Source organism: Athalia rosae, chromosome 5 (genome assembly GCF_917208135.1).
Source record: "Athalia rosae chromosome 5, iyAthRosa1.1, whole genome shotgun sequence".
Lineage (NCBI taxonomy): Eukaryota > Metazoa > Arthropoda > Insecta > Hymenoptera > Athaliidae > Athalia > Athalia rosae.
The window spans coordinates 17,956,241-17,974,654 of record NC_064030.1 but is presented as its reverse complement, the minus strand read 5'-3'; the positions used below and the strand labels follow the sequence as shown (position 1 = coordinate 17,974,654).

The 18,414-nt window shown below is 38.6% G+C and overlaps 2 protein-coding genes across 8 annotated transcripts in view; one reads left to right on the top strand and one right to left on the bottom strand.

Annotated features, from left to right (window-relative positions):
* The window catches only part of LOC105687233 (DNA (cytosine-5)-methyltransferase 3A-like), a 26,782-nt gene extending 14,699 nt beyond the window's left edge, over positions 1–12,083 (bottom strand). For 4 of the 7 annotated variants that reach the window (XR_007278485.1, XR_007278479.1, XR_007278483.1 and 1 more), the window contains exons 1-2: positions 481–622; positions 200–329 (exon numbers count right to left, since the gene is read on the bottom strand). Coding sequence is in view for 1 of the 7 variants with exons in the window: in XM_048655589.1 (XP_048511546.1) it covers positions 7,903–7,926 (24 nt within the window). In the remaining 6 variants the exon portion in view is untranslated. Of the gene's footprint in view, positions 1–199; positions 330–480; positions 623–7,902; positions 7,980–8,037; positions 8,053–11,901 lie in introns of those variants that run through there. The other 3 variants (XR_007278482.1, XM_048655589.1, XR_007278481.1) reach the window with 2 other exon arrangements.
* LOC105687338 lies at positions 1,077–18,414 on the top strand. The gene is made up of 9 exons (XM_048655582.1): positions 1,077–2,315; positions 8,069–8,136; positions 8,236–8,447; positions 8,541–8,845; positions 8,930–9,071; positions 9,672–9,741; positions 10,978–11,127; positions 12,312–12,454; positions 12,603–18,414. The coding sequence occupies exons 1-9, from the start codon at positions 2,113–2,115 to the stop codon at positions 14,631–14,633; spliced, it is 3,324 nt and encodes a 1,107-aa protein (XP_048511539.1). The 5' UTR covers positions 1,077–2,112; the 3' UTR covers positions 14,634–18,414.

Genomic DNA, 18,414 nt, shown 5'->3' with positions numbered 1-18,414 from the left:
AACGTATGTGAAGGAATAAAAATACGAAGAAGACGAAGAAGAAGAAGAAGAAGAAGAAGAAGAAAAAGACGAAGAAGAGTACACCCCGTGCGTTTGTGTTTGTAACGAAAAATTTCATACTTATGTACATGTAAATGTAATACGTGAATTTCCACTACTATGATATTTATGAACCGTTCCCTACGTACCACATACGTACCATACGTATTTTACTCTACGGAACGTGAACGTATACTGGTTAATATTCAGAAGAAGAAAAAAAAGACCAACAGCAACAACGACAAAAATACCGACGACAACATCACCGAGGAACCGATGCACATCAGTAGCTGAAAAAAAGAAAAAAATCACAGTAAATAAATTATAAATAACAACAAAAAGAAATCAGAGATATACAAACGTGCGGTGCTTGTGTAACGTGCATTACAACAACTACGCATGCACAAAAAAATACAACAGAAAAGCAACCGACTACATTACCAAATTTTGCGTGCGTTACAAGTGCTGTAACAAGTAATATCTCGGCGTTTGTGTCGGTGAGCTTTTTTTTTCCATCACTTTTTTCCTCTCGTATGTTCGTGGTGGTAGAAGTGCAGAACTACGTTGTGGAACACACGACGGGTTCTCTTCGCAGATCTTGTAGGCGTTGTGACGAGGTTATCTGTCCAGTTAGTCGCTGTTGCTGCTGCTGCTGCTGCTGCTGCTACGAACCGAGGGACGACTTCGGGGTTCTTTTTTCCTCTTCATTTTTTCGTTCCTCTCGTTTCAACGGAGAGAAAGAGAGAGTTTTTCCATAAGATCGGAGAACCACCGCCGCTTCTTCTACGTACTCGTTATATTATCATTATCGTCGTGCTGCTGGTGTCGAAGAACAAATTAACAAAACGAAAGAAAAAAATCCTTCGTGGCAAGTCACCGATCTCGATCGACTGCACGGGGCGACGCGAGTAGTACGTGCGTATAAAATAATTCAAATTAAATAAAACGTCATCTTTTCTCGTCGTCGACAAAAAAATATTGTCTAAAGCAGAAGAAAAGTGTCAATCGAACCGAGAGCCACTTCCTCCGATAACGTTATTGACGATGATAACAGTAATAATAACAACCCTTCGAAAAGGATTCACCTAAGATGTACCTTTAAACATTTCGCGTGTGTGTGAACGGATACCTTTTTTTACGGAATATAAATTTCACTCTCTTGCTCGACGAGCCGAATTGAGAAATAAAAAACGGGAAGGAAAAATCGAAGAGAAAAATTATCGTCACATACGTCCGCACGGAGAGGAAGGTGTTGCAATTTGAGCAAAGGAAGGTACCAGCCGTTATACCATACGTACCATACCACACACCGCTGTGCAAAGTCTCGAGAAACCTCGAAAGATTTGCATAACTTGAGGCTAAAAAATCACGCTTCATGTATTATTTGTATTTTTTGTCTCGGTTCTTCTAAAGGTAAAAGTTGGTTTCTTTCGAACGAACGGATCGACGAAAGAATTGTTCGACAAATTTAACGAATCATTCGTTCGATTCTATAAATATTGAGTCGATCGAAAAGACGAAGAAAAGAACAACAAGTAATCGGAAGCGAGCTGATCGACGTTTCAGAAAATTTACACAGAAGTAAAGGAAGAGAGAAACCAGAATCGAAATAAATTAAATAGATTCAATATAGATAATAACGATAATAACAACAATATTGATAATAATAATAATAATAATAATAATAGTAGAAAATTCAAGTGTGCGAAGCGGGAGTGAATTTAATTTAACAAAAATGAATATTATAAAGTTGAAGAAAAAAAAAATTTTAGTCACTTAAGGCTGCAATAGTATTGCAATAAAAATATAGATATAAAATATATATAAATATATATAATATAATTATTATTATTTTTTTTCATTTTTGTTTGATTTTTTTTTGGTTCGTTTCTCGATTAGTCAAAAATTATAAATAGAAAAAAATTTCACAAGAGAGAATCGTGAACGTGCGCGCGTGTACATTCATGTGGTATATACATATATTCTATTATACGAAGGACCATTGATTGGTCGGAACGATAAAAAAAAGATTGATTAAAATATATTAAAAATTAAATAAATTGAAAAAACAAAATGCAGGTTGCAACACTCTTCAGGGAAAGTGCCACCCTGCTCGGTGCTTCTAGTTTAGATCCACCCCAGACTCATCTTCAACCTTTACAACAACATCATCAGCATCTCCAACAGCAACAGCAACAACAACAACAACAACAACAACAACAACATGGAGATATGCATCTCGGGCATAATCACCATATGCAACATCATTACAAAATGTGAGTTTTCCATAGGTGCAACGGATGCAAGTTATACACGATTATACGTTATATACCCTTCATTGCATTCGTGTGGTAATTGTTGTTCTTTCAGTTGTGGTTATTGATCATTTGCCCGTCTCGTAGATACCGAAAATTGTGCAATACATTCCAATGTGTACGCCGATTAATTGTTGTTTCAGGTGACCGATCGTATCTTATCGTAAATAATTATTTGCGAATGATTTTGCCACCGATTTTAAACGACTTGTTCAGGTGCGAAAACACCGTTCGGAAGTACACGTGAGAGAGGAATTGTTGAGAGCAAAATAAAAGGCAGATGAATTCATTCGTTCGCAAAGATCGGAAGGCCGTTTCAGGGTCAATTTGCGTGTCACGGTTCCTCGTTTAACGGATTGAATGCGACGAGAGTTGAAAAATATTGAGGAGAGAATGAATCGATGAGGATCGAAAGAAACGAGAGAGGGGAAAAAAAATTGCGCGAGGAGATTAAAAAGTTTCTTAAACTTTATTTTTTCTCCCTCTTCTCCCATCGTTAATGGATACCCCAAAAGTTGGGAGTAGCTGTAGGACGAGTTCGAAACTCGCGCCAAAACTTGGTACACATCTCATACCTATACAAACACGTACGAATGAGAAATGAGGCTCTGACCTTGAATAAACTTTTTTTCCGGGTGAAAGGGTGGTACTATACTACGATTCTTTTTATACGGCAAAACTTTTCAGATGCGAAATTCTCTTTTATTTCTTATTCCCTTTTTGCTGCTTGGGGTTATTTTTATTTCTCGTTTCTCTGTCCGTCTCCCTAGCCTTACTATTATCAACGATTATTGTTAGACTCCGTTGATAATACACGTATATTTAACAACTCGTTTCACTTCGTTAATTATTATTTTTCCTCTTTTCTTTACAAACAATCGTTTCTCCATTTTTCACGAGTTATACGCGAAATAGCTGTAACCCGAAAGATCGAAACATTCGGCACGGAGGGAAAAAAAAGGAAAAAGTAAAAAATTTGTTCATTCCACAAATGATAAAACGACGTTTGAGATAAGCTTGCCCACAATCAGGGCGTGCATGTAGTATACAGCCGCCAAAACTCGCACACAAAAGGTTTACTATATTAACAAGAATAATAATAACAAGAATAATAATAATGACGATAGGTACATGGAGAAATATAGCGTACGTGAAATATCGAGATAAGACAGGCGACTTGTGAGCATTATACACAGTCGACGCGTGACCCATTTTCCAAGTGCAACAGATATATACGAGTTATTTTTTCGTTTCCTATTTCGAAAATCGATTTAACGCCATTTTCGTTCATTTTTCATCCAAGGATCCCTACGGAGGGCCGCATCGTGCGGACGAGTAGAATGATACGTGACAAGTCGAAGTTTTGAGAATACCGATCACCAATTGCCCGCGATTTAATGCAATTCGTGAGTTATAAAAAATCGCGGCGCAAAATGGAAATTATAGGTACGCGTGATTCACGGGTGATCGGTGATCGGGAATCGTTCGAATTCGAATCGCGCGAAAGAAGTACGAGCGAAAAATTGAAAGAACAAATGGCAGAATGATAAAAATGGATGGTTTTTACCCGGCGAACAACACGCTCGCACGATCGGGTGCATACGACAAGAGGGGTGGGTGGGTGAGCACGGGCGATCGAACCGAAGGGGGTGTAGAACGTAAAAACGCGAGAGAGAGTGGGAGGGAGAGGGAGAGGAGCAAAAAACAAAGAAGGAATAAAAAAAAAAAGGTCGGCAAAATGATGCCACAGGTCGGGGTTCTGAATTCTGAGTTTACGGTTTGTTGGTAGTTGGTTTGAAAACTCGGTCAAAGTCTTGACGCCGCGTCGCGTCGCGAAGCTACTATACAAACTCTCCGGTTATATTCTCTCTATATTCTCCGCGCTGGCGGAACACCAGGGTCGTCGTCGTCGCCGGGCTGAATATCCTCTTTCGTCGCCTCGCCTCCGTTTCCTATGAGGAGTTCGTACGCTCGTTCGTTGGGGGGGTAAAAGATATCTCGTAATTTTCTCTACCCTCGCAAAAACTTTCCTACCTACAAATACACTTAAATACGACGACGACGACGAGGAGGACGACATTATCAACGGATATCGTTCACCCTCTCACTCTCTCCCTGTATACGCGTGTACGTATTTACATACATACCGATAGACCTGCCATTTAAACCGGAGGGGGAGGGGGCTTGAAAAATCGTAAAATCCCTCGTGGGAGAAAACAATTTGAGCAAAAGGGGGGAAAAAATATTGAATGAATGAATGAATGAACGGCGATCCCCGCGTGCTGCACATCCGCGATATACTATAAAACGTATTCGTCAATCGTTACGACTCTTTTTTTCATTTTTCACCTTTTTTTCCCTTTTTTTTTTTTTGCTTTCACCCCGACGATCGCGTTATACAATTAACAATACACGTACAACGCACACGTGTCGACTCACGTGTAACATAATTTTCGTCGTAAGAACAGTGTCGGGTATACATTTATTTATTTCTTTCCGATATATAGTCCATTCGTTCGCGTATAATTGACATCCCTTCGAATCGTTGTAGAAATGCTAACAACGAATCAGGAATTATGAACAATTCGTTTACGTGGGATGACGAAGAAAGATATGATAAAAAAAAAACACGTTGTTAAATGAGACAAAAAAAAAAAGGAACAAACATCGGAGACAAGTACAAGTTGTACATACCGTACATACAAACGTATAAACATGCACGTATATACGTACACTCGTTAAAAGTTTGTACTCGAAGTTTCACAAGGGTAAGAAAAGTTGCGAAGAAGAAGAGAATGAAAATAAAATGAATAAGCAAAAAATAAAGGATATAAAGAAAAAAAAAACCACGAAATAAAAACTCAGGGGTGAAGGGGGTGGATGGGATGAGGCAAAAAGGGGTGGGAGAGAAATTGAAAGAAACGTGCAGACGTGCCACGAGAGTTAAGTTATGTTAGGTTCAGGTTCGGCTCCTGCAGGGTTTTTTCTTTTCTCTTCTTTTCTTTGCGTTTCATTTCTCGTTAAGTTAGGTAAGGTTAGGGTCTCGGAAAGACGGAAGATTGATTCCTATCATAAAATCTGATTGCCTTTGCCATGAAAGAATCCACCACATTCATCCACCGCTGAGCCGTGAAATTCCCTCACGTTTTCGTCAGTCGGTGCAAAAAGGGAAAAAACGTGACAGAAAAAAAAAAAAGGGAATACATAAACAATAATAAAATGCTCTTTCTACCGCATGTTTATATCCTCCTATACCACCCCCTCCATACGATCGTCGAGCTTATCTCAATTTTTCAACAAAATCAACGTTCGCCTCATCTTTGCTCTCCCTCTTTTTGTTCATTCTTTTCTTCCCCCGATGTGACAGTAATTTGTTCCGATACTTTCGAATGAAAATTAACAAAGAATGGGGATTGAAGACAATTTTCCAAAATAAAGATAATTTTTCGTTCACACTTGAGTTCTATGCACAAGATAAAAATTGACCGAAAGTTTTTTGACCCCAGCCGCCTTCGTCGTTGCGACCGTTATATTATACTTGGAATAAATTTAATTCAATTTTATAATTATCGTCATCGTGAATTGTTGTTGTTATCATTATCATTATCATCGACATTGTCTCACATCTCTCGGCAGTAGACCGTTGCCAGACTTTTGTTCGATTATTTCCGTGAATAATACCGCAGGTTTTCTTTCGAAATTTATCAGCCGTGAAAGATTTAAGTGACAGGAAGCACCAGCAGCGGCGGTGAGAGGCTGGCAAAGTATCAACAGCCTGTTGCTAGTTATATTGATAGAGTTTTGATCGCCAATATCGTGTTTGTGTGTATATAGATATATAGGAATTTATTTCTCTGTGCTCTCTCTCTCTCTCTCGCTCTCTCCCTCTGTCTTTTTTTTGCTCTTCTTTAATTCACTTTTCACTACCATTGATATCGTCTCTCCGTCTATCTTTATAAAGCCATTCAAACCCGCTTCGCAATTTACTTATGCAGCTGTATATCCGGAAACGCTAAAGCTGTAATTATGCACTACGAATTCGACGAGGCGAATAAAATTGCGGTGAAATTTACGAATATTTGCTTATTGCAGATTCGGAAAATTCGAACTCGGTAGGCAGAGGGGCGTTAAGAATTGTAAAATTTATCAAACAAATTATAAAAAACAATAGTTTTTCTCCCATGGCCTGCGCGTAACCTAGTACCGTGGTTTTTCCGGTATCGACATTTTCACTGTTTAGCAACGCGTGTGTGTATTTGTATATACTACATAAAATATATATATATATGTACTTGTATGTACACAGCAGAAAACGGGGGGGCGAGGAAAAGGAGAGCAGCAATTTTACTCGTGTGGGTTAAGGTAGAAATATACAGGGACATGTACATATTTCTATGTGTACATACATAGAGACGTATGTATATAGTTATACATGTAAACACATCTATATTTTATATATATATATATAACGTACGTACGTACGGTATACGAATGTCTTTCTCTGTGTGAGAAGAGTTTTCTGGGGGTCTCCCTTAGCAACAAGCAGCCCCAGCCGGATTAAGCGATGGCTACGAATCTTCGGAAAAAGCTAACGTGTTCAAGTATTTTTGTTGTTTTTTTTCAAATAAATTACGCACTTCCCGCGGGCTCACCGATACCGCGAAAATTTATTCGCCAATCGATCGAAGGAATTCGGGCGCCGGGCGAACGGGAAGTTTTCGCACCCGCACCGCGCGAACTCTCGATCCTTACCGATCCTCCTCGCGCGGCTCGAAAAACTGTATTTTTGCCGCTCCTCGTTCGCACGATTCCGCCCTCGTCGGACCTTCGGTCGGTTCGTTCCCATCGCTACCTTCTCACGACGGAGCTCCCACTTCTCCGACCTCATCCCCCTCGACTGCCACCCATTCATCCCATGCAATCCCCTCCCTTGCTCGTTTCCACTACCCCGACACCATCCCTTCCGACGCCACCCATCGCCCAACCCCCGAACTCCGAACCCCCGCGCCGGTCGTTCCAACAGTCACCTACACGAACGACGAACACGTGCACCGATCGGCTACGTGTGCGTCGGTATAAAATATACACCGCGTGTATATCTATAGCTCGAGTATCTGTGTACGACCCTAAGTATATAAAATGTGGTGTACATGGCCATCCTACCTTGGGTAGGTGGAGTACAGCTATGTACCAAGGTACAGGTATAGGTATACCGTGGACGGGAATTTTGCGCGTGTATACGTATGTATGTTTCATATACACACATGTAGATCGGTATGTATAAATACTGTATGTAACAGCGAGAGCAGGGATGTAGATAAAAGTATATTACCGGTGCGAGGTTGTGTAGGTACGACATGTATGGTTTTTCTGTGTGTACGTAATGCAAGGGTATACGTATTATATAGCGCACGAAAGTATACGCTCCGTGTCAAAACGGACAGGACAGAGGTCTGGAGGTTTCTATCTTATAGGTGATATTTTTTCATATCACTCGAAATAATTATTTGGCGCGGTTGAAAGATTTGCCGAAATTTTATTCACTCACCATTTCCGCCGGGGACTTGTCCATTATCACGGAAATTTCTCTCTCCCCTGTGGATATATCCTCGGCTCGTTGGAAACCTGGAAGAAGATAGAATGTAAAAATTACGCCGATGTTACATATTTCTAATCGACGTACGTTAACGCTGTTCGTTTTTACTCTGTATCAGGTCGTATCCTTCGCCTGTACAAAATGGGGTTCAAAACGGTCAGACGATGAATTGCTCAAACACACAAGGTAGAGTGAAACGATGCACTTGGAAGCAGAGTATTGTCCCGAGGTTCTACGATCCTCGCTGAATCGTTAATTCTCCGTTTTTCCTCTCGTTAACTCCAGGTGGAATCATGGTGAAACAGGAAGCGAGAGACGACGGCTACGAGACGAGTCCGGATCTGGAACTCAGGAGTAGCGGAGGCGACAGTAGCCAACAATATCACACACCTCTTACACCGCACACACCGCACACGCCTCACACGCCTCATACGCCCTTGACTCCCATGTCGGCGACGTCTCAGCAGCTGGGAAGCAGCGCGACGAATCTCAATCAGGTGAGCCGTTACCCCGATGGTCTTTGCCCCGGTCGGCGCGAACGCCCCCGACCATTTTTTATATCGGAGAATCGTCGCTCCGTTGTTTTCCAGGTGACGATAAAATGCGAAACACCGGTGGATCCGTACTCGTTCGTCGACGAGGAAATGTCGATGGGTGGAGGCATGAGAGCGGCGAGCAGTCCCGGTAGCAATCAAGAAAATATGACCTGTCCCGGCGGTGCTCAGTCGAGAACGCCGTCCACGCCTCCGGGTCATCTGCAAAATCATTCGCCCGGGAACATGAACAATCAACACCAAATGGGCATCTCCATGAACGGAACCAACCTCCAGCTACCTCATCAGCCCAAGAAGAGGGGAAGGAAGAAGAAGTCCGAGATGATTTTGACTCCCGAAGAGTAAGGAAACGAGCGATTTCGTCTCACCTCTGCGCTCGCCTGACGTTTGACTTGTTTTCCTAATTTTCTCCTCCGTTCTCTCAGGGCCGAGTTGGCCGAGGCTAAGAAGCGAGCGAAAACCTACAAAGAAAGAAAGAAGCACGATAGATTCGACGGGATGCCCGAAGAAGAAGTCAGTAAACGAGTCCTGCCCGATCACCTTACCAGTAATCTTGATATCATCATTGTAAGTTCCACTCATTTACTACCGGATGAGAATTACTAATCACTAACAGCTGTGTGGCCAGGCGACGAGGGGGGCGAAAAAAAAAAGCGGTCAAACCATTATTAACCCGATAACTTTGAGCTGCGCCTGAACCGACAAGTGGTCGGTGAAATTGCGTGGAGATTTTCTATCGAATTTCCAACGCCCGCGAGATCAAATCGTCAGGATCTCAGGACGTACACGTAGGATGTAGGAGAGGAACGCGAAGAAGAGGTTTCGTTCGTTCTGGAACAGAGAGAAAATTGAGAGTCGTGTGTAAAACGGACTGGAATTCACCATCGGGTGTTGCGGAGCGGCTGACGGAGACTCATCGGAAAAAAAATCAAACTTGGAACACGAGATCAGGATTAAAACAAGCTCCGCTTTATATCGGCAAAAGTATCTTTTGAAACTAAGTTTTGTATACGCCACTCGCTTAATCCCTGGTTTAAATTTCTCTATTTAATCAAAGGTAACAAATACTGTGACTCACGTTGTTTGTTTTTTCTTCAACAACGACGGTATACCTATGAAACGCTTGCGTCTGAACAATTTCAAACATTTCCAATTCATGTGTTATAGATCGGCATAAACCCAGGATTATTCGCCGCGTACAAAGGTCATCACTACGCGGGACCCGGGAATCATTTTTGTAAGTAACGCTCTGAAACTTTAACGAAAGTTATGGATTGTGGGATGAACCGTGGTTCGATGACGAGCCAAGCGACGAATGAAAAAATTTTTAAATAAGAAGCGGGGAGCATCGAAATAAAGTAAAACTAAAATAATTAATTAGGCTCGTTGAGCAGAAACACAGGGTATTTGGGGAGGAAAAGGAAAATAGAGGGAAAAACGACGGGGGTTTTGTGTGAGGAGAATCGGGAAGGGAAAGGGCTCGAGAGGAGGGCGGGGAGGGAGGCAACGAGGAAAAGGCCAGAGAACGACGGGAGGGTGGAAAATGTGGGTGGAATGAAGAGGTGTGGGTGAGTTCATGTCCCACGCCTATCCGTTCAATAGCAGCTTTAGTCCAGCTTTCTCTTCCTCTCTTTCTGCTTTTCTCTCTCGGGTTTTCCCCCCTCCTTTTACCACCCTTCCCTCTCGCCCTCCCGACTTTTACCCATGGATTTTTGGAACTATCCTAGTTCCTGTTCTTTTTTTTTTTTGTACGTTCGAATTCATTCGTAATAGTTTGTCCATTTTCCGGTTACTCGTCTCACCGAGTCGCCTTTCTTTTCGAGTCGGTTTTCTTCTTTCTCTCATTTTTCTACAGCTGAATATTCAAACCCATTCTTGATTTTCTATCCGGGGTGATGTACGATTTCATCGAAATCTATTTCGTTTGATTTATTCGTTGGGGCATTTCTTCGCGTTATTATTGCGACACACAGGGTGTTAATATCCCTTCGTGAAAACGCATAGGCGATAGTGTTTGAAAAGAAATTTTCATAGTGGGAATTACGCACGCCTAGCGATGTAGGTACTATATGCGTCCTACTTTTTAGCTCGATCGATTATATCCCACACGTCCTCCTCGTATGCCACACCACGAGGTAATCTCCACCTCATGCTATTACGTACAACGCGATTATCATTTTTTTCAATTACCGATTCTTTTTTTACAACCATTATTTTTGTAGACCATGTGGAGAAGGGAAATTGTAGCTTTCCAAGATCAATGGGATTTTCGCGGGCTGTTGTGGAATTTTTAAATTATTATCGGTGTTGGAATCTCATATTTATAAGTGCAGTGAATTCGTTTTCCATCTGTACGGGAGAACCCACAGTCAAGGCCTTCGATAAGCTGAGAGAGCCCGATTCGAATGAAATAAACTTATTATAAATACGGATAAGAGAATTATAATAATTAAATTTGGTTCTTGTATTCTAGGGAAATGTCTTCACCTAAGTGGACTGACCCCCGAACCTCTGACTGCTGATGACGATTACAAATTGCTGCGGCTTGGTATCGGTTTCACGAATATGGTTGCCCGTGCCACCAAAGGAAGTGCAGATCTCACTAGGAAAGAAATCAAAGAAGGTTGGTATTGTTTTGTAGCCATTTGTCAAAGAGAAAAAGTTGTCGACAACGCTTTTCCTAATTTTTCACTTCACAATCAGCCATGGTATCGGTTTGCGTCGGAGTAGGGCTATGTTGTGTTAAAAATTTAATAGGATAAAGTCTGACAGCTACCTGTCATTTATTCAGAAATAGATAATTAGAAAACAGCGTTACCGACAGCAGCTTGTTACTATTGACACTCGATTTTACATTAGGGCAAAACCAACCCCTCAACTTTCGCAAAATCTCGTGGCGTTGTTGGTCAACCACGTGATCTTACTTCGAGCAAATCACAGACAGCTAAAGTTTCTCCAAATTTTTTTAACAATAGTCTGTAAGGAAAAATGGAATTAGGGAAAATACACCGTCATTCGAATTTTGTTTGAAAAGAGTAGCAATTGTTGCGATAGTCGCACCGATATCACCTTTTCCCTGGTACGTACGCCCTGGATTAATTTTTCTGTTATTTTATGTTCTTTTCCTATTGCCAAAGTTCAGAAGTCCCGAAGTTTCGAAATCTTTGTAGATGTAGAAGTCCCAAAATATCGGTGAAGAGCTGCTAATGAAGCGAGGCGAACAAACAAGATGGACGAATTCGTGTAACGAAAATTTTCAATTTACCAAACGAAGACCTATAGGAGAAAATGCACTGATATTGACTACTATATCAATGAGTAGTCTATATCAGTGAGAAAATGGCATCAAATTCGGCTGGGAAAACGTTCGTAGGGTCAAACTTTTCTGTTTGCTTACCACGTGGTTTTGTTGGATGTTTCGATTTTTCCGAGAGAACTGCAAGAATTTTCCGTCCTCGTAATCCGATCCAACGGTCGATGATATTTCACTTCGGTTTTAACACTTTCGTAACTTTATTGTTCCAATTTTTACGTACTACCTTGCTGATGAATACGTTCTGATCTCCACGAGTTGCCTCAGAGCCGGGTAAAGAACAACTAATTTCCGGTCGGTAGCTAAACTTGTTTAACGGTCAAAAAAAATTGACGATCGACGTCGTTGCAATTTTTTTTCGATTATAACGCCGTGACGGCGTCATTAATAACTTTTGACTTTGTCGTCTGCTTTTTATTATTAAAATGTCAATCTGTAGCATTGTTCTGGACCATTATTTCGTAAGTTGCCTAAATAAGATTTAATTTTTTCAGGAAGTCACGTGCTGCTTGAAAAGCTGCAGAAGTATAAGCCGAAAATAGCCGTCTTCAATGGTAAATTGATCTATGAGGTATTCTCTGGTAAAAAAGAATTTGGATTTGGAAGGCAACCCAATCTTGTCGATGGAACCAACACGGTAAAAATAAAACAAATATACTAAAGCAACTAGTGCAAATTCCAAGCAAGTTGATGTTAAATCAATACAGTGTTCTAAAATTCATTGAAAGTTAATTTACTATCAATGGGTGTGAATCGTATACGAGGTTCTTTTTTTAATTTTCTAGTATATGTGGGTGATGCCATCGAGTAGTGCAAGGTGTGCACAGTTACCAAGAGCTGCGGACAAAGTTCCTTATTACGCTGCGCTGAAGAAGTTCCGTGACTACTTGAACGGAGCGATAACACATCTTGACGAAGCGGACATAGTATTCGCAGATTCAAAATTGAAGAAAAAAGAGCCAGAGTTGATGGAGGATAGAAAGCCAATATTTGACGATTTTGCTCCAGATGGAGACAACAGAATAACAGACCTGAGCAACACGGTGATAAAACAGGAACCTGGTACAGTGCCTGGTAAAAAAAAGCGGGGTAGACCAAAGAAGATAAAGACAATCGAAGAACAGCCCGCCCCAGATCCGGAAAAATTGGACGCCAATGGCGAGGTAATAAAGAAGCGGAGAGGTAGACCGAAAAAAATACACCAACAACAAAAACAAGAAAAAGAAAGTAGGGAACGAGAATCCCATCAGCAACAACAACATCAACAACAGCAGCAGCAGCAGCAACAGCAGCAGCAGCAGCAGCAGCAGCAGCAGCAGCAGCAACAACAACAGCAACAGCAGCAGCAACAGCATCAACAGCAACAGCAACAACAGCAACAACAACAGCATCATAATTTGAACAATCATCACAACGACAACTATTCAAACTCTGTGCCAAACTGTTTTTCACCCCCGATAATGTCGCCGCCAAACAGTTTCCCCCACATGGCGCCATACCCGCAGTCGATGGGGGATTCGGGATTCTTTGGACAAGGGTTGAACGACAGCCCTTACAACATGAGCGCAAAGCAGAGCCCCGTTCATATGCAGCATTACAGTCAGAGTCCAAAATCGATGTCTTTATCGTTTACGCATTCGGATCTTTCCTCGGAGATAAACACAGCCATATCATCTGAAAATAATCTCGAACCGTCCCCCCTGACTTCTCCGAGTGTCGAGCACCCGGATTTCGAACCGCCGACGAGTATTTCGCAACAAAATCTATCCGCCACCGATCATCGCTCCTATAATCCAGGAAGCGGGGATAACAACGGACACCACAGTAACCCAGGGACTCCGTCGCATTCAAGCTACAATAGTTACTTGGGGTATCACGACAGGCAACAGGATTCTCACAATACTCATCCACATCAAACAACCCCGACTCCTCTCAGTCAACAAGGAAATGACGAGCACTCTCATCACTCGCATCAAACTCCTCCCCACACCCATCCTCACACGCCGACACATCCTGCGATGTCTCCCCACTCGCACGAACAGTACGCCGTCAAAAGAAACAACAGCGGCCAGGATGTTTCGTCGAAGAGTCTGAGCGATTTGGAGTCTCTGGTTGACCAGATACCTAGCATAGCGGATGGTGGAAACCAGCGTCATCCATCTCAAAGTGTAATGAGCGACGAATCCCTCGTTGAAAAAATGGACACTCATCATCAGTCGTCGTATTTGTCAGGTTTTTCGACATCCGCGATGTCGAACTACAGTCCACCCCCTGCTCCGCCAGGTAGTGGTTTATATCCTGGAAGTCTGCACCATTCACCAGCGGATAACTACGGCTCCCTTTACGGGATGAATAATCGACATCATCCGGAGGCGCAGCAACACAGCAAGTCCTACACGGTTGAAAATTTGACCTCCAACAACTACAGCTCGAGCATCAATCACCCGCATCCCGGTAATTCCTATCCAAATATTATTCCCGGTCCACATTATCCGGTGCCGATGGGATCGACGAATGGATATTTATTCGGTGGACTCGAATCGAGTTTGATGCAACGCACTTACGGAATGGGAGGAATGAGCGGGATGGGCGGAATGCATCCGTCATTGGGACCGATGGGTAATCCTTATCCTTACAACGGGTCTTACACCAGTTCATTTGACGCTTATCCTCCGCCCCATGCGGGGATTCATGCACCAAGTGCAAATTATCCAGGATATCCCGGTGGAGGTGGTCCTGGACCAGGAGGTTCGGCGTCTTCCTACCTTTCCTCGCATCATAGGCCACCCGTTGACCTTGCGTACGACGCTGTATGATAATCAAAGTAATCGATGTATATCCACAATCTTTTTTCTATTTTTACATATAATTAAGATCTGAGTTTATAAAACTAGCTTAACTCGTAACGTCGATGCGCGATTCAAATCTTTCACATTTTTTAATTTATTATAAAAGTTTAGTTCGAAAATAATGAAATTAAGTGAGAAATAAAATACAGAAGTTGATGGAAACAATTTTTTATTATTCTATTCTATTAATTTTTTTTTCTTTCTTTGTTAATTGTTTAAAAGCGTAATAAATAAAATAAACGAACCGGTTCTTATTTTATTTTATGTTTTTTTTATTTTTGTTGTATAGAAAATGAAAAACGTATATATATTAGATATTTATTGTCGATTATTGAAAGTTAATGTTGAAATTTGATTCATTCATCTTTGTATTTTGTTTTTCTCTTTTCAATAAATGGCAATTATTCGCTACCAAAAATACCGTCGTCGTCGTCTTTTTCGCAAAAACATCGACGCTACTAGTTCGGAGGATTAATAGAATTGCTCCGAGAAAATCTCCGGCCAAGGATTTGTTGTATTTCCGATTGTCGATGATCTTAAAAAGTTTATAAAATACTAATTCCGATTCTCTTCCGTTGTGAAACTGCACCAGCTGTATTTCACTGATAAAACTTGTTTCATTTCTATTTTCTTTCATTTTCAAATTAAATAAATTTCACGGCTTGTATTAAAATTTTCTAAAAAAATATACATACAAACAATTTCAATACATTATATGTATTGTACACCTATGTGCTAAATTCCTAAAGCGCATCCCCAAGGGGTAGGGCTGACTTAACTGAAAATACGTATATAAAAACGACATTATCGAAGTGAATTATAATAAGCCAGGACACTTTTAGTGCCATTTTAAAAGAAAGAAATAAAATAACGAGATAAAATTAGAGAAGAAGTTGGAACAAAAAACTTATGCTACTGTATAAATGCGCAGGTTTTTAATCCTATACGATACAAAAAATATCGATATGACACTAATATTATTATTATTATTATTATAATTATTACAATTATTGTTAATCATATTCTATGCAATTGTTATATGTTTATTCCGTTTTTAGATGTGAAACACTTTTATTATTATGATTATTATGATTATTATTATTACTATTATTATCATTAATTATAAATGCTATTACGAAATATAAAAATAAAATTAAAATAAAATTAAAATATATATATATCATATATATTATTGGACATAATTGTTATTTGTAGGTATAATGACAGATATATAAGAAAAGATTAGAAACTGATGATGGAAAATATTGATGAAAAACAAACAAACAAAAAGAATTAAGTGAACAAATAAATAAATAAACGAAAGAAGAAAGCTAGTTTTCTATAATATGAATGGCAAGAAAGTCGAGTAGCGTTGAATAAAAAAAAAAAAAAAATTAAACATAAACAATTACGTAAAGTTATGATAAAACAATCATGATAGTATAAGGTAATGAAAAGATGTCAAGTTGAATAAATAACAAATTACATTCAATCCTGACGATGTACAGCTGCGATGAGAAGTGAACGAGGACACAAAAAACCCAACTGAATTAATAATAAAAACAATAATTGTAATTATGATAATAATAACAGTGATTGGAAATAAGAGATGAAATTAATAATTGAAAAAAGAAGGTATCGAAAAATCGCAGTTTTTATACGAATAATTTTCACAGTTACTATAGTAATTTTACCATTATATTGTTATCATTGTAATAATTCTAATTATTATTTTATGAATATATAGTTGTAATCGCGATACGTTGTATTACCTAATAGAAGGAATGAAAAGAAAGCAAAGAAAAAGAAAATAATGAGAGAAATTATGATTATTATTTGATGTGTAGAAAATCAACAGCCTTGTGGTGATCTCTACGTGCAATATTATTATTATTATAATACCTACATACTTACTACGTATAAATGTATTTAATTATATTGACATTTTAGATTTTACATTGAAAAACACACACACACACACACACACACAGTCCACACGTAAAAGTATAAAATATATTGATGATACATTGAGAATTATGTGGATTTGATGCATTATAATTATTATATTCGTTGAAAATTCGTTGATTTATTTCTTCATCGATTATTTGCTTTCCTTTTTTCCTAATTACCATTCTGAAGCAGAATTTGTCTGATAATCGCATGTAATAATTTTTCCTATGAGAAATTTTTTGCTCTCTCTCTTTTATTTTTCATCTGACTTCTGGGAGAATCAATCAAAAATAATTTTCGTCGCATATCAAATTATTCATGTATAACACGCAAACACATTTACACACGTAAATACGTACGCATTATAAACTTCATGTCATGATAATAATGACGATGATGATTATGATAATAATAATAATAATAGCAGTAGTAATAGTAATAATGATCATATTAGTATAATAATAATGATGATAATATGTAAAGCTTATTGTGTAAAGCGAAAATGTTATTATAATTAATTAAAATATGTTGTTAATCTCTTCAGTTTATTCATCCTTTTTTCTGCATTATACATTAAAATATTCTACAGCATAATATGCACATCCATATGTATACTATATTATACACATAACAACAATAAGTATGTTATACTTATAGGAGAAAAAACTTCTTTTTTTCTAATTCATTCTATTTGAATAATCTTTTTTCTCAATTTTGATCCGATATCACGAACTTGGCCTTTACGGTATATTTATTATACGAAATAATAATCAATCAAAAACGATCAATCGGACTTTTAATAAATTAAGCAAAAGATTAGTATATATTACAGAAGAATAATTATTGACATCTGCGAATATAACATAATGTGCAATAACGAAATTTACTAACGTTTATTGTTTTATGGGTTTCTTGATTGAGAATTTTACCGCGATGAGTAATAATAACAATGAGAACAACAATCATTTGATAAAGAACAATGCTCATATTGTTGATGTGAGTTCATAGTTTGAAATTATTTTTATTCATTTTTTTTCTTCGATTTTAAACTATTATCTGCATCATCGTCGTTCGATTAAGTAATGGCTACATTAAATAAAAATTGATAATATTCGTTCATGAAAAATATACTTGTGATTTGTAAATTTGTTATCGTTGTTATATCGTTATCATAATACTACTCCTACTAGTACTACTACTACTACTACTACTACTACTACTACTACTACAACTACTACTACTACCACTACTGATACTGATACTACCGATACTACTACTAATAATAATAATTGTAATAATAATAACAACAATTAGTAGCTAACACAATATTATTAATAGATAGTAAAATAAACATTAGCTGTAATTATACAATAATGATAATTATTACACTGTATAATGTATATGGTATAAATATGAATATAATTTTGCGAAAATTGATTGATTAATTATCGTCTTTTTATATACTAATACTAATAATAATACTAATAATAATAATAACAATAACAACAACAATTATACATATGTATGTGCTATACGCGTATATCAATTATAAGATGAAAGATTATAATTATGAGAAAGGAAGAGACACACACGAACTAATTCATTATATCACATAAAAAAGAAAAAAAAATGGTAAAATTTTTCCTGTCGCTGCAGTGTTTTATGGCTGTATAGCATTATTAATATCTGTAGGTATAATAATTATTATACTTGTAAACATAACAATAACAATAATAAAAATAAACATAATGATAACGATAGTAATAATGCATTCAGCATAATTTTATACACGTAATAA

Coding starts and splice junctions, on each gene's coding strand:
- LOC105687338 (XM_048655582.1), top strand. CDS start 2,113: ATGCAGGTTGCAACACTCTTCAGGGAAAGTGCCACCCTGCTCGGTGCT. Junction 8,137..8,235: donor GAATTGCTCAAACACACAAG/GTAGAGTGAAAC, acceptor CGTTAACTCCAG/GTGGAATCATGGTGAAACAG. Junction 12,455..12,602: donor TTGTCGATGGAACCAACACG/GTAAAAATAAAA, acceptor TTAATTTTCTAG/TATATGTGGGTGATGCCATC.